This window comes from Urocitellus parryii, chromosome 4, assembly GCF_045843805.1.
Source record: "Urocitellus parryii isolate mUroPar1 chromosome 4, mUroPar1.hap1, whole genome shotgun sequence".
In the NCBI taxonomy this organism is placed as follows: Eukaryota; Metazoa; Chordata; class Mammalia; order Rodentia; family Sciuridae; genus Urocitellus; species Urocitellus parryii.
Window position 1 is genome coordinate 61,932,895 of NC_135534.1, and position 16,795 is coordinate 61,949,689.

General features: G+C 36.0%; 1 protein-coding gene across 1 annotated transcript; it reads left to right on the forward strand.

The window, feature by feature from the left end:
• The first annotated feature begins 13,992 nt into the window (after positions 1-13,992).
• Positions 13,993-14,937, forward strand: LOC113191342 (olfactory receptor 52R1). Its single transcript, XM_026401052.2, has one exon. The coding sequence runs from the start codon at positions 13,993-13,995 to the stop codon at positions 14,935-14,937; it is 945 nt and encodes a 314-aa protein (XP_026256837.2).
• The last annotated feature ends 1,858 nt before the right edge of the window (positions 14,938-16,795 follow it).

Sequence of the window (16,795 nt, forward strand, 5' to 3'; positions counted from 1 at the left end):
ATTATCACAACTAGGAAGGGAGTGTTACTGGCAGTTAGTGTGTAGAGGCCAGGAGTGCTCCTAAAATTCACAAGACAGCACCTTACAACAGAGAAATGTCCACCAAAAATATATCTATAGTACCAAGATTGAAAAATTCTAGAGAATATGAAAAGATAGAAAGTTACTCATCTTGTCACTTATGAAGGGAGATACAAACACTATTAATATGATATTTGCAACTCAGTACAACTCTTTTAAAAATAATAGTTCATATTTATACTACAGACCTTGTCTTATGAATAAAAAAATTACTCAAATTAAGAAATCTATCAATGGTGTGATTATATGAGTAAATATAAGAAGAAACTTGATTTTCTTAAGAGATGAGAGAAATCCAGGAAAAAATTGTGAATAGAAAGTAAGTTTTCCAGTGAGGAGTATCTTCCAGAAATTCAGAGCAAACATGTATATTAGTGAAATATCTACTAAAAGCATTTTCATTCAAAGTTTGGAAACTATTACAACTATTATTCAACATTTTTAGATAGTAACAGCAAAGAAGAAAGGTAAGCTAATAGGAAGAAAATATATTATCTTGAAAAGAAATTTTAAAAGTCTTTATTAAGGTTTTTATTAATTTTTTTCTGAAAACCCTAAAAAATACTATAAACTCAAACTAGAATTGATAAGAGTAACTAGATAAAAATCAAAATTACAAATTAATAGATTTTTATAAAATTCATCACTTTGAGAAAATTTTATAGAAATAGGCTTTATTCACATGAGCTGTAAACCTAAAAGTTATTGCTATTAAGTTCATGTTATGCAGCAGAGGGAGGTCTGTAATAATATACTAAGGAACTTTAAGAATTATCCTTATTTCTTAATTCCCCTCTTGAACCCAGGATTCTGCCATAGTAAATGTATAGGAATTTTTCCCTTAACACATAAATTCAAAGCATTATTTATCAATAACATTTAAGAATTTTAACTGAAAATAATAGATCCTACAGTATAGTAAGCACTATGAATATGCAAACCTGTTTATTAAAATGCTGAGACAACAAAGAGAGTGGGCTGGCCCTTTAACATATCAGAATATAATATAAAGCTAATGGAACTAATGAGGTATATTACTGACAGAGGTATAAGAATATGTATTCCAAGAAAAGAGTATTCCTTCCCTAAAAATGCAAATGTGGATGACAATGTTATCTTCTAGCATTAGAAAAACAGAACAGAGTATGTGATTAAAGGATTTGTCCAATCAGCTACCACCTTTTTTAGAGTATGAACTCTATTTTACAGTTATTTCCTGTGTTTGCATTAACATTTATGAGATGTGCACCCACACAAAACCATACAAAACTACTAAAATGCTTTTATTAAAGTCATTAAGTAAAATACTAATATCAAACACTGCATCAAACTCAAATACCACTGATTAGGAAAGATATGCATAAACAAAAAGAAGCAGAGCATGTTCTTGTATTGGAGCACCAAGACCAGAGAATGCAGATGCTTCTAGTCAAAAGTAATAGTCTAAATTAAAGTACAGAAAGTGATATAGAAACAGAAGATTTGAACATATTTTTTAAGACAAAATAAACAAGATTTGGCAAAGCTGTGCAAAGCTAGATGTGGGGTCAAAAACAAAATAAAAACCACAACATGATATACAATATGGAATGGGACAGCCAAGGACAGAAAAGTCAGTAAACACATGGTTAAACCTCCTCTACTGGGCTGGGGGTTTGGCTCAGCGGTAGAGTGCTCGCCTAATGCCTACAGGCCCTGGGTTCAATCCATAACACCACATAAAAATAAATAAATAAAATAAAATAAAGGTATTGTGTCCAACTACAACTGAAAAATAAATATTTTTTTTAAAAAACTCCCTCTACTAAGAAGATAAAAAATGTCCCCCACAAACTCATCATTCACCAGCTTGGTGATAAAATAAACATAAAAATGCCCGAATTTTGATCTTAGCTGTTGGAGCCAACATAAATTTGCAAACAACTCAATACACAGCTTCTACCTTATGGACTTTTCTTTTAAAATTATTAATAAAAAGTAGACAAAATTAGTGTTTGTGAACCATTCCCATACAGTTAGAATCATCATCATTCATTTTTAAAAAATATGAAGACAAGCAGGGCTGGGTGATGCACACCTGTAATCCCAGCAAATAGGGAGGCTTGAGACAGAAGAATCGCAAGTTCAAGGCCAGCCTCAGCAACTTAGCAAGGCCTTAAGCAATGTTATTGAGATCTTGTCATAAAATTTTTAAAAAATAAATTAATTAAAAGGTTGGGATGTAGCTAAGTGGCAAAGTACCCCTGAGTTTAATCCCTATACAAAAATAAAATAAAGCCAAAATCCCAGCAAACAAAAAATAAACCCAATACCTGGGGATAGTATCCCACATATTTCTATTAAGCTGGATATGTCTATTATTGCTGTTGTTATTGTTGTTGTTGTTTTTAGGTTTTTGTTGGGGGGTAGTAATGTTCTGTGGTTTGATTGATGGTAGGGCAGACTCAGAGGGCCACAATACTAAATATAGATGTCAGTATCCAGAAGTTTTGTTCATGGAAGAAATTGGAATACATGATTATTCTGGCCAAGGAAAATAATAAACATAAAGATAGAACTCTGTACCCTTGTTGAATACAAGTAGGAACTTGGTAACTCATTACCATCTATGGTCTTTTACCTATAAACCCTGGACTTTAAAAATATCCCTGGTCTGCCTATTTCCAGTTAATTCCATGCTGGTTAAAAATGTGAAGATTTATTTGAGGGACATCCTTCTAAATATGAATAGGTACTATTAAGAGAGTCAGAGAGAGCTTGGAATACTAGGATCCTATAGAAATACAGAGCTGATGCCAAGTAATATGCTTACAAAAACTTATTTTATAACAAATAGGGACAAATAATAAATAAGCTAATTTAAAAGCTGAGTAAAGCAGAAATAAAATATACAATAAATATCATATTTAAGACCACCACAAATCCCAATAAGACTACCCAATTCCCTTGACATACTGGGCTTTGAGTTTTCTGGAAAAAAAAAAAATGTGGTTGCAAGTATCTCGCTTGATCTCACTTAATCCCACAACCTTCCGCTTGAGCCTGTTACTCTGAACTCCTCTCCCCAGTATTTCTACCCTTCACTCTGATTCACAGTCCTTTGCCTCTAAGCACCTACATCACCCCTCTGCATCCCTATTTCTCTACTCTACCCCTCCCCTCCTCTCTATCTAGCATTCCACAGTCTCTTTCTTATGGGCTTCCTCTTTAGGTCCTAGTATCTTACCTCGCTCCAACAGAGGAGAGAAGACCTCTCCACTATCCAGACAGTCAGCTATATGTATGTCTGGCTCATCGACCTGGTCCTCTTAAAAGGATCACATAATGTAGTACAACCCTGCTGCTAAGAGACGCTGAGGACTTCACGCTAATTGTGACAGCTAAAATTTCCCAGGAGGCTCCTCACATGAGACTGAAACAGGTCAAAATAATGTTTGCATCTCTTTTTAACTATTTTATTATCTTTCTAATGTTTTCAAATATAATGTTCTTTATTACTTAATTATATTTAGATTTTAATTCCTAAAATTGAAAGTCTGGAGAATGAATGTCCCCGTATTTCTTTCCTTTCTTCCCCATTTTCCAAATTCAGTCACCTATAGCATAATATTTTCCTAAACAAGATACATAATTTACTGTCTTACAGTCATAAGTCTATCTTTGTCTTAAGTTGTTAAATTTCAGTACTACATAAGCTTTGATTGAAATACAATTAAATAAATTTATTTGACAAAGAATACAGAATATGTATGGTGTGGTTAAAAAAAAAAGAATAGCACATTATTCTCTATAATTAAATATCTACCACTATAAAAGAAGGAGCCCCTTAAAAGAAAATTGATTCTTGCCTGGTATACTGGTTCAACTGCCCATCACTATGTCAAATTTCTTTTTAATTAATTTTGGACCATGGCTTTCTAGAAGAACTTTTATGATTTCTCAGAAATTCAGATTTTTATATTTTGCTAAATAGCAGAATAAGAAAAAGATTTCTTCATTTTTCTCCCAAATAACTTATTGTCATTTTTTCTTAAGAATATCAGAATTGTTCTCTTCTGAGATTACTTTACATAGTGGTTGAAAGTAAATTTAACTTGTAAATTGAACTTTATCAAAAGCTGAATTTATTGTATACCTTATTTCATTCACTGAAGTACATATTCTAGGTTTCTTTTTAAATTTATTTTGGAGAAAAAATGATGAATTATCTGTATTTCTGTTTGTCTAGAACCTCTCTCCTTTCTTCTTGTTATACTTAACAATCACATTGACTGTATGAGGAGGAGGAAATTGCTGACATGGTAGTATTCAATAGATGAATGTTCCAACTGGCCCACATTCTTTTGAATACCTAGTGTTGTAGGTATATTTAATTTGACCTATTCTAATAAACTTGTAATGGGATCCCCTCATGGCATAAATTTCCATTTTCCTAATGAATAATGATGCTGAGCACATTGTCACAGGCATATGTTAATCATTTGTATACCTTCCTTTCTGAAATGTCTATTTAAAACAGTTGCAAATTAGTGCAAACACTCTGGAAAGCAGCATGAAGATATCTCAAAAAATGTAAGAATGAAACTACCATATGACCCAACAATCCCACTCCTCAATATATATTTAAATGATCTAAAATTAGCATACTAAAAAAATTGAAATAAAAAATAAAATCAGCATACTGTAATGACACAGTCACATCAATATTTATAGGAGTATAATTCACAGTAGCCAAGCTATCAAACCAACCATGTTATCCTTCAACAGATGAATAAAGAAAATGTGGTATATATACACAATGGAGTATTATTCAGCCACAAAGAAGTATGAAATTATGGCATTTGTTAGCAAATGGATGGAAATATAACCTATCAACCTAAGTGAAATAAACCAGACTCAGAAAGCCACAGACCAAATGTTTTCTCTGATATTCCAAAGTTAGTCCAAAATAAAGAGGAAAACTAAAAAGAGAGAAAAGGAGAGAGAAAGAGAAAGGGAAATTCAAGGTGGGGTCCATAAAAATAGTAAAAAGACTGGTGGACAAGATGAAGGGGAATGAGGAGGAGGGGAAAGAAAAAGGATAAAAGTAAGTAAAGAACAGAGGAATAAATAGAATCTAACTTTCTTATGTAAATATATAATAAATGCACCACAGTGAATCTCATAATTATGTATATATACAGACAGCAACCCCCCAAAATAAAAAATTTTTAAAAAACTAAAAGTTAATAGCAGAAAGATCCATAGAATAGAGTGAAGGGAACAAGGAGAGTGAGGAGGGGTGAGAAAAGATAAATACTGGGTACTGAATTTGAGCAAATTATATTCCATTCTATCTTAATTATTTCAAAATGAATCCTAATGCTGCGTACAACTAAAAAGAAAAAAATTAAAAACCAGTTGCCTGTATTTTTAATAAGCTCTTTTTTATTAACTGATTTGGAACTTTCTCTATCAGATATATGCTCTTTTTGGTTTCCATTTTCGCTTTCATAATTGTATTTTTTGAAGATCAGCCTTTTTCTTTTGATGAAATTCAATGTTGAAGTTTTTTCCTCTTTAGATTAATACGTTTTATTTCTTATATAAGACATCTTTGCATTCTCCAAGTTTATTTCATTTTCTTTTGAACTTTATAGCTTTATCTTTATACTTTTTGGTTCTATGTTACATCTCATATTAAGATTTTTAACCTTTAGATAGAAATCAGAGTATGTTTGTTTTTCATACATACATACAGTTGTTTTAGCTCTACCAAGACATTTTTTCTGCACTGAATTGCATTGATTTATCTGTGGATAACCAATTAATTACATGTTTAAAGAAGTTATTTTTGGTTTCGTCATCATTTCTCAACAATGGGCAGCTCTATTTATAAATACAAGCCCACCCCTAGAGAATGTGGGACACTTGACAAATGTTTAGAAGGGTCTCTGTCATTATAAATAACTTCATTAAAACTGAATTTAAAAGTCTATACTATCCAATATGAGGTATAGTATTTATAGATGATGACAGTTTAGAACAATAAGTAGATATACATTTGTTGTATTATTTTACTAGGACTGCTACAACAAACTACCATAAACCAAGGGGCTTAAACTGGAAACTCATTTTTTCACAGTTTTGGAGGCCTCAAGTTCAAGCTCAGGTATCAACTGGGTTGGGTCCTATTCTTGAAACTGAGGGTGAATTTGTTCCATGCCCCTCTCCTGGCTTCTGATGGTTTAATGGAAATCATGGCTTATAGATGCATTACCTGGATCTCTCCATTCTTGTTCAATTGCCAGCTCACTATGTGTGTATCTCTGTATCCAGATTCACCATACTCCAGTTTGACCTTGTCCTAACTAATTTCACCTAGAGTTGCACCATTTCAAAATAAGGCCACATTCTGAGGTACTGGGCATCAGGGCTTTAACATATGAAATTTGGGACAATACCATAAATTCTACTTTCTGTTAGGCCACGATGGCCTCATTTTTCCCTATAAAGCCAATGCATTTTATTTCTGAAGCTACGTTAGTGAAAATAAATATTTGTTACATTAAAAGAAATATATGTGCCATCACATTTTTGCAAAAATAAATTAATTAAAACTAAATTAATTATGGGAGGTCACAATTTACCAATAATAATTGTTCAGTCAGGGCACATAGAGTGTCTTGGTTTGCTTTGGCAGTTTCTACAACCTTCCCAACAATGTTGCCATCAGCCTGATGACCTCAGAAATTAGAAGAAGACACACAGCCTCTGGACCCAGACATTTCTCCCAGCCAGATTTCTTTTAACCAGAAAGTGGTACTGAGCCCTAGGTTGTAGAAACAGTTGTGGTGAAAGCACCATGCTTAGATGAGTAGGAAGAATTGAAATGAACAAAGCCTGGAACATTTCTCTAGGCAGAGAGAGAGAGAGAGAGAGAGAGAGAGAGAGAGAGAGAAGGAATTATCTTCAACATCATGCCTGGAAATTCTGCTTCCTTAGGAGATGCAGAGAATAATGAAAGAAACTTACCATAGATTAGGAAACAGATTCTTTACAATAATCTTCAACATATTGTTATCATTATCATTTTCTTCTTTAAAATTTTTTTTTAGTTGTTGACAGGACTTTATTTTATTTATTTTTATGTGGTACTGAGAATCGAACCCCATTCCTCAAACATGCCCAGCAAGTGTGCTTCTGCAGAGCCACAGCCCTAGCCCCTCATTATCATTTTCTAATATCATGTCCTTGCACAGTTAAAGAGAGAGGATGCAAAAATAAGTTTGGGTATTTGGAAAGTGTGGATAAAGCTGGTCTTCATGAACTTGCAACAGAACAAACTAATCATGTATGATTGTTTCTAGCAATTGCCATTGGTACAGAAGTGGCAGGAGACAGCAATGTGTTGAATGGCAACTATGATGAAAAATGATAATAGAGGTTATTCTCATGAATAAAGTTGAAATAAAGTTACATTATATGTCCATATAATACTCTATTCTCTCTATATGTGTGTGTGTTTATGTATGTGTGTATATATATAGATGAATGGATGATATGGAAAACCATTCATGCATGAAAACAGGATGCTATATTTAAACAGAAGAATGCTTAAAAATTCAGATCCCCAGTATCTTTGAGCTATAACTAGGTCCAGGCCATCTTGATACATCTTTGACTGTGATACTATGGCATAAAGTTCAATAGAAGGGCGGGGGGGGTATAAGAACTGTAAGGCAATGGAGGTGACCAAGATTTCTACATGAATATAGAACATAGTGAAGAGTCCAAGTACTTTTATGACATCACCCCCAACAACATTTTCATCACAAAAATTTCTCCTAAACATCCTTCTCTGCCCCACTTCCACAAGTCCACAAGTTCACTGTTAGCACTTTAACTTGGCTCATAACGTAAATCATTGTGCATCTACTGGCGACTGAACTTCAGGACAGGACTGGAGGCCAGGGCCCTAAGTTCTCAGTGCATCATGTAGAATTACCAGTTTTTGAAAGACATAAATGATATAGACCCTGTAAGATGGTCAATGTGGAAAGATTGAGCTTTCTACTCCACACTCCTCACAGCAAGCTATTCCCACCTCAAATTGAAAAATAAGTGGTTGATTTAAGAAGTACCTTTCTTAGTTATGTGTCTTTTTTTCTAAGAGTCATTGTGTCAATCAGGATTATGGAAAAACCAGAAGATGAGAAAAACGCTGTACCTAACCCCATAAGTCCCATTATATTGGGAGGCAAAAGACCTTTGAAGGAGGAAAACAAAGGAGGAATGAGACATGAACTTTGTTTTGTCTTTAATATACTGAGAGTTTATATACTAAAGTTAAATGAAACAGCAATGAAAAATAATATGCAATCACAGATAAAAATGAAAATTCCAATTGTAATGGCATCTTTATTCTTGATACAGAAAAACTTAAATATCTTCTGTAAGCATGAACTCCTTAAAAACATTAATAATACTAATGATTTTATTTTGTTGGATATTTAATATCTAAATATGATAATCTCAATCTACTATATGACTATTAATGTTAACTTGATAACCTTGGCAGCTTTTGTGTTATTTTTCCTAAAAAAGTGTATGTTGGGATTTGTGTTTTGTGAGGTGTATTCCCTGAAGTCTGATGGATCTTCACTCTGAGAATTAATCTATTCTTTCTGTTTGTAAAGACTTCTTTCTCAAATATCCCTTTGACATTCATCAAAGATGAAATAAAAGAAATCAGGGAATGTTTAAGAAATAAACTAGAAAACACCAACAGTCCTACGTAGGGATTGACAAAGACAGGGAGCTCTGTCACTAAGCTCCATGCTTAGTGGAGGGCCTTCAAGACTCAGACATTTTCGAATATAAATATGGAAGTATCTTTATGCTTTAGTTGGCTTTTTCATTGTTGTGACCAAAAGACTTGACAAGAACACTGTAGAGAAAGAAAAGTTTATTTCGACTCAGTTTCAGAGGTCTCAGTCCATGGTCAGCTGACTTCATATCTCTGGGTCTAAGGTGAGGCAGAAGAACATGGCAAAGGAAAGTTGTCAGGACATGACAACAGGAAGCTGAGAGCTCTGCTAGTGAAGGTCAAAATATAACTCCCAGTGGCATGACCTCAGTGGCCTGCCTCCAGCTGTACTCAACCTGCCTACAGTTACTGCCTAGCTCATCCATCAATGGATTCAACCACTGATTATGTTATAACTCTCCTAACCCAATCATCACCTCTAAAATTTCTTGCATTGTCTTACACATGAGTTTTGGGGAACCCAACACATCCAAACCACAACACTTCATCAGAATTCCCTCCCTGGATAATCACCCATTCAGAAGTGAGGGAACTTACATTCTTGTTATAGTGAAGCACGAATGGATTATCAACATCCTCATCAAGCCCATACCTCTTACATATACATACCCATATATATGTATGCTCATGAGCCATCTCACACTTTCAGGTATGTAGCAGGGCAAGTGCTTTCACAAAGCATGTGCTTTTAGTGACTGCTCATTCCTAGAATGATGATATTGCTAATTATACATACTTAAAACAAATAATTTGCCATTTTTTCACATATATGCAACCTTAGACACATATACATTTACATGTAAATTCAGTTCCTTACATATCTATTGATTGTCACACCTCTCAAATACATGCATTAATATACATGAAATATCAACACATATTCAAATTGCATGAAATATTATTTTATTTATAAATACATAGAAACTCACTAATAAAAAATACAATTGTACAGATAATTTCACACATATATAATCCCAACAATGCACCTTTTTGCACGTGCACTCAAATCTCCTCTTTGTGTTCCTGTAAACAGAGAAGAGAGGAAAGTTAGGGGTTAATGTTTCCAGCTTTATCTTCTACTCTCAGAGGGAGCCAGTAGGAATACAAAGCAGTGGGAATTAGAGGGAGGGAGGAAACCAATGCTTGGGGAAGGGACAGATTAGTCATAGTCCTTTAAATAGACAATGATCTAAGGTTTTTGCCAAAGACTATGTCCTAGGACCTCTTTAGATATGCTTGTGGCTATGCTCAGCTTTGCCAAAGAGCAGAGCTCAGAGTGAGTGATTACCTGTGCCATAGGCACCTCCTCCCTTCCCAGACAACAGTGGAATTCACTATCTCCAAGAATATGGAAGGCAAAGAGATGTACTATGCAGAAAGGCCTGACTCACTGAGAACCCCAGATCCTGATAGCCACGACCGTTGGACTTCATTCTGAGATGGGGAGATGAATCAGGGTTCCCATTCTGTCCTCCAAGGAGACCTAGAAAGGTAGGAAGGCTGCTGCTACACTCAAACTCTCTGTGAAGGAGGTGCCATCTGAACCCCACCTGCTCCACACCTCAGTTTCAAATGCCCTACAGTGAGAAAACCCTGTCTAGGTCCCCAAAGTTATTCTCCAGCAAGATCTCAGCCCATTTACCTCTGACACTTCACTATCTTCAGAAACACAGCTGACTGATGGGTACAACTACTTCCATACAAGGGAGAAGTAATTAAGCCAAGGGTACCAGAGCTGGAGTCAAGCCATATGCATAGATGAAAGCTATTCAGTGTGAGAAGAATGCTGTATAACCAAATTTCCTCAAATGACAGCTTACATAAAGGTTTTGCAAGTTATATTTTGAGGAACAGAAAAACATGGAATCAGAAGTTAAATCATTCTATCTCTAATGTTTGAAAAGCATATAACGTTGGGGCTGGAGTTGTGGCTCAGTGGTAGAGCACTCGCCTAGCACGTGCAAAGCGCTGGGTTCGATCCTCAGCACCACATAAAAATAAATAAGTAAATAAATATTTTTTAAAAAAAGCATGTAACATAATTTAATCTTTCAAAATGTATTGTGCTAATAAGAGTTCTTGCTGGGGTGAGGGAGAAAAAACTTAATAGCAGGATAGAGTAGATCAAACAGGGGTTATGTTGGGGTTTGTATTGGATAAGCCATGTCTTCTGAAGGCTGACTTATCTGCATTGTGAGAATTAATTTTTTCCTTCTGTTTTGAAACAGAAGTTTTAGGCAAAAAGGGAAATTACATTGTTCTTTTCTTATAGTTTAGGAAATTCATAGTTCCCTCTCTAAACCCAACAGCAAACTAATAAAGCTGTGATTTTCTTATTTGGAAACCTCACATGCTAGACAAAAATGAATAATAATTGGGCAACATGGTATCTGCTAAACATGACTTGTAGCCTTAAATCTGTCTGTGTTCAGCTCTTAAGTCTGAAATGAAAAGGCACAGGAATTTCTGAGAGTGAAGACTCTAGATTCTAGGGAACAATAGGGAAAAACATTCAGAGAGAAAATAAAGCCAATTGTCAAGGGCCCTATCTCCCATTTCAGATGCAGTTCTAAGATCCTCCCTGTTCCTACATCACCAGCCCAAGCAAGAAAGTCAGAAGGAAGATAGAGCCCACAAAATCAATGAGGAAAACTAACATACACCTCTTAACAGGGGAGTTCTGGCCTCTAAAATAATAATTTGGAAAAGCATGGGTATGAATGGAGGGGAAGACAGAAAGTGGATTTGGAAAGGGGCTTACCATGTAAGCAGTTGAAATGTGGTGGTGAAGGAGTCACTGCTCACAAGGAGGGTAGGGAAATTTAAGGCTCATGGGCAAAAACCAATGAAGATGTCATCTGAGACACAGATGCCAGCAGGCATTGCTACAGCCTGGTCCAGAGTCAGCAGTTCAGTGAAGGAGTGGTGATCCAGGATCCAAATGCAGATCTTTCTCCAATTCAGTAGACAATTGTACAACCCCCTTCATGTCTGCCTCTGTCATGATAAGTCAGCCATCTCTGCCACACCAAGCCAGGATGGGAGTCCCAACCACTCACTATGTAGCAATGGCAGCAGTGTCCACCATTAGGAGCCCTGACAATAGAACCATAGCCCTGACATTAATTTGATATTTCATGGGAAAATGATCTAACGACTCTCAACTCTCTTTTATCATTGTAAAATGAGGACGCAGAGGTTTTATTTCAATTAGAAATAATAAATATGTAAGAACCTGCAGGGCTGTGTCTCAAAAAATAACAACTCATTCCACAGCTGATCAAAGACTATTATACACAGTGAGAAAGTGGACTTTTAGGTGATACCTTTTCCAGGATCTGGTGAAGGAATGAGGATGGCATAAGCATGATTTTCCAATTTGCACTTAGCCTCGGTGACTATGTCCCCACAATGTGAGAGTGAAATACAGGTGGCAAAAGGTGGAGAAAAAAGAAAAATAAAAATAAAATCTCTGACTCCAACAGAAAATCTAATGCTGGGAAGATAGGCCAGGCAAAAGCAAATAAAAGTGAGGTTCTAGACTCTAGACAAGGTGTATACATGAATTGTCACCATGCTCTAAAGAACATCTGTCTTGAGCTAACCTACAGCCTTTTTCAAGACAGGATAGTATAGTTTCTGGTATAGAGCAAAACTTATAAAGCCTGATCCCCTTTTCTCTCATACTATTATAATCTAGGAAATATTTAAAAGAGGCTTGGCCTAACTATGATATTAAAGAAACAGTTGTGGGAAACAATTCAGTTTAGGAAAATGAAGTTTTGTTAGTTCCCACAGATGATGTATTAAAGGGGTTTGGAAATGTTATTCTTCTTTCATCAGTATTTCTATTTTGAATAGAGTAACAACTAAGGCTTTCAAATCAAGGCATAAAACAGCTAAGATTAAGTAGTGAAAAGGTATTGGGAATGAAAAAAGTCACCTCTGTCCTTATGGATTCATGATAATTGCATCCAACATAGGGATCAAACGGTAGAGACAACCCACATAAGGCAAGAGCAGACAGAGTATGGTGCAAATAGTGTGCTCACTGGCAACAGGCCGCCTCCATTTGATGAAAGGACATAACTGTCTTATACTCAAAGTAGAGGCAAGATGGCTCTATCTTGATATTGCTATGATATTGTTAATCAGGTAATAATTTTTTTCAACTGAATAACGGCATTTGTTATTTCCTTCAGCAAGAGTTTATGAAACTCCTAATCTGTTCTGAGCACAGAGTTCCTAGCTACAACAGAATCCAAGGTTGACCTCATGGAAAATGTATGATCTAGGATAGCCCTTAGAAAATAACAGCCTGCACAAGTCTGGGTTCCAGCCTGTTTCCATACATAGAGTTTTATTTGAATACAGCCACACATATGAATATGTAATGATTATGGCGGCTTTTGCACTACAACAACTAAATGACAACAGCTAAATTAACTGGTTTCAATAGACACTATATGGACTAGAATCCCTAAAAAATTTATATTCTGTTACAGAAAGTTTTCCAACTTTAAATCTAGAAAGTGACATAGACTAAAGACACTACATATAATTGCATGTGTACAATTTGTCCATCATTTATCTTCAATCTCAAATCCTTATGAATTGTCTTTGAGTCCAAGTTCAATTAACATCATTATATAAATCCCTATGGTCCTTTAAGCCAGGCTAACTTCTGACCCTGAAATGTAACTTAAGAGATTCAACAGAGGGATAAAAAAGGACATATGGGAAAGGCTGAGTGATCAGTTAGTTGTAAAGAATACAAGGGCAAAAATTATCATGACATTATCTATCATTATAATTTTCATTTAGCAGATTCTACATTTAAGAAAGTATTGATTATGCAAGAAATAATTATACTTTCAGCTACTATGTCCTAAACTCACTTTAAATAATGAATAATATCATTTTACATTGCAAAATTTTATTTCTTTTAAGAGTTGAAATTATTCCAGATATTAGGGAGCCTACCTGCCCTATCAACCAATTGTGGAATCAAAAGACCAATAAATAACAATAATTGCTTTGATTGTTATCATCTGCAGAGAATAAATTACTTTTGCACCAGAGAAAATATTATCCATCCCCTGATGTTGGCCTCAGGGAACGGCTCTTCTCATCCCATGTCCTTCATCCTGCTTGGAATCCCAGGACTGGAGAGTTCCCACTTTTGGATTGCCTTCCCATTCTGTATCATGTATGTCGTGGCTGTAGCTGGCAATATCACCATCCTGCATGTAATCAGAACTGACCACACCCTGCACCAGCCCATGTACCTCTTCCTGGCCATGCTGGCTCTCACTGACCTGGTCCTCTCCTCCTCCACACAGCCTAAAATGCTGGCCATACTCTGGTTCCATGCTCATGAGATTGAATACCATGCCTGCCTCATCCAGGTGTTCTTCATCCATGCCTTTTCTTCTGTGGAGTCTGGGGTGCTCATGGCTATGGCCTTGGACCGCTATGTAGCCATCTGCTTCCCCCTGAGGCACTCTAGTATCCTCACCACATCTGTGGTGATCAAACTGGGGTCAGTTGTGATGGTGAGAGGGCTGCTGTGGGTGAGCCCCTTCTGCTTCATGATCTCCAGGATGCCCTTCTGCCCCAACAAGGTCATTCCACAGTCCTACTGTGAGCACATGGCTGTGCTGAAGTTGGTGTGTGCTGATACCAGAGTCAATCGTGGATATGGGCTCTTTGTGGCCTTCTCTGTGGTTGGCTTTGATATCATTGTCATTGGCATATCCTATGTGATGATTTTGAGGGCTGTTCTTCAGCTGCCTTCAGGTGAAGCCCGTCTCAAGGCTTTTGGTACCTGTGCTTCTCACATCTGTGTTATTCTTGCCTTATATGTTCCAGCCCTTTTTACCTTCCTCACCCACCGGTTTGGCCATCAAGTGCCCCATTTAGTACACATCATATTTGCTAATGTCTATCTTTTGGTACCTCCCATGCTCAACCCCATCATCTATGGAGTAAGAACCAAACAAATTAGGGACAGTGTTGTCAGAGGATGTTGTGGAAAAGAGCCCTGAGCCAAGGATCACAATGTCCTCATACTCTCAGTTGCCCCATTGATCTGGGGACATAATGATTAAAGTTTGACAGGCCATTATGCATCATCACAAAGTCATCTCCTGGACAGCCAACTCAGAAGTTAGCAACCCTCCTGAAGAAACAGGCAGAAGTCTCAGGATATCGAGAACTCGAGATCTGAGTGATTTGATGGGTAATGAAAATTTAGTTGACCTAAGTTTACCATTGCAAGAAAACTGTTTCATGTATTAAATCAGTGGATACTTCAAAGAATGTTATCTACATATTATTAAGGCAAAAACATTATTTTGTATGATTGATAGAAGGATAAGTGCTGATGTTGAAGACCCTGGCTACTCCTATGGTATATTCCGAGTCCAGAAATTCTGAGATCAGAGGGGGAATGAAAGAAACACAGGTCAATGCCTGATTTTTCAGAGGATGACACTTTCCTGAAACCTACCCCAAACCAGATAAAGCTAGAGTCTCAGTCTTCAGTTTCCAGTTCTCAATGTATCTATCTTAAGTGCCCACCATCATAGAATTCCCCAGAGTTGGATTTCTCTAGTTTCTGGAAATCTAAATGACAGCCCTATTATTTCCTACAGGTTTTCATCACTGAAGGTTGGCACAGGCAAGCAAATGTGATAATCTAATTATATTTTTTAGATAAGGATACAGAAACCAAGGAATTTAAGCAATGTCCTTGTCCTTACTTCTGAGATAGAAAATAGAGGAGAGCCAGAAATGGAAAAAATAAACAAACAAATAAAAAAAAAAAAACCAAGCTCCAAGGCAGAAATTGGCTCTTCCTGAGAAATCAGCTAGAAGTCTTAGTGAGATATAAGTAAAAGGCTATGGATTGCTTATTTCTGAGAAGAAATCCAAAATTGTAATTCATACTAGTGATGCTCCTAGAGGTGTGCAAAATGGTGCCTTAGGAAGAAATTTAAAATTACACTTTATTTATACCAATGTTTGTGTTCTGAGTGTGCTAGTACTATTTGAAACTTAATGCTTTGATAAGAAGATCAAGGGCACAGGGACAGGATACCTCCTCAACATATATTTTCATTTTAATTGTCTTTTGACTAAAGTAGAAAGGGGTCAGTGGATATTATAAACTAGACTTTCAGCAACAGTTTTCTTACTACCAAAAACATAGTACCTGCAACAGGCTGCTCTGGGACAGATGGTATAAAGGGAAGTTCTATCAAGGGAAGAATAATTTTTCTCTGGAAACAAAATATAGATGTCTAAAATGCAGTGATATAGACTCCAGATGAAATGGAATGATGACTTGAATTACCAACAGAACTTTTTTTAGACCTTTTTTGGTGCGTTATAATTATACATAATAGTGGGATTTATTGTGCCATATTTATAGATGCACATAACATAATTTGATCAATCTTATCTCCAGTACCTTCCCTTTTCCTCTATCTACTTGTTCTTCCTATTGATCTTCATTCTGTTGTTGTTGTTGTTATACCACATTATATGCATACATATGATACACATGTACATGTGTATATGATCATGGTCATACATGGAGATACCATAATTCAGTAGATTTAATTTCCCATTACTTCCCCATGTCCTCCACTCCTTCCTCTCTCTCAATCCTCTTCCTTTACTCTATTGTTTTCTGCTAGGAGCCACAGCAAAAGTATTATGATACATGGTACCTTTGGTTTAGGTGACTGCCAGCTAGCCATTGAGATGATATGATTATGTTAAGCTTTACATTCATATGAAAATTGGACTCCTGCTGTTCACCTCGGCCTGTTAAGGGATTCAGGTTACTCATGTCACTCATGTAATGGGAGAGTTCCCATTGGTTGGGGAAGGATAGTA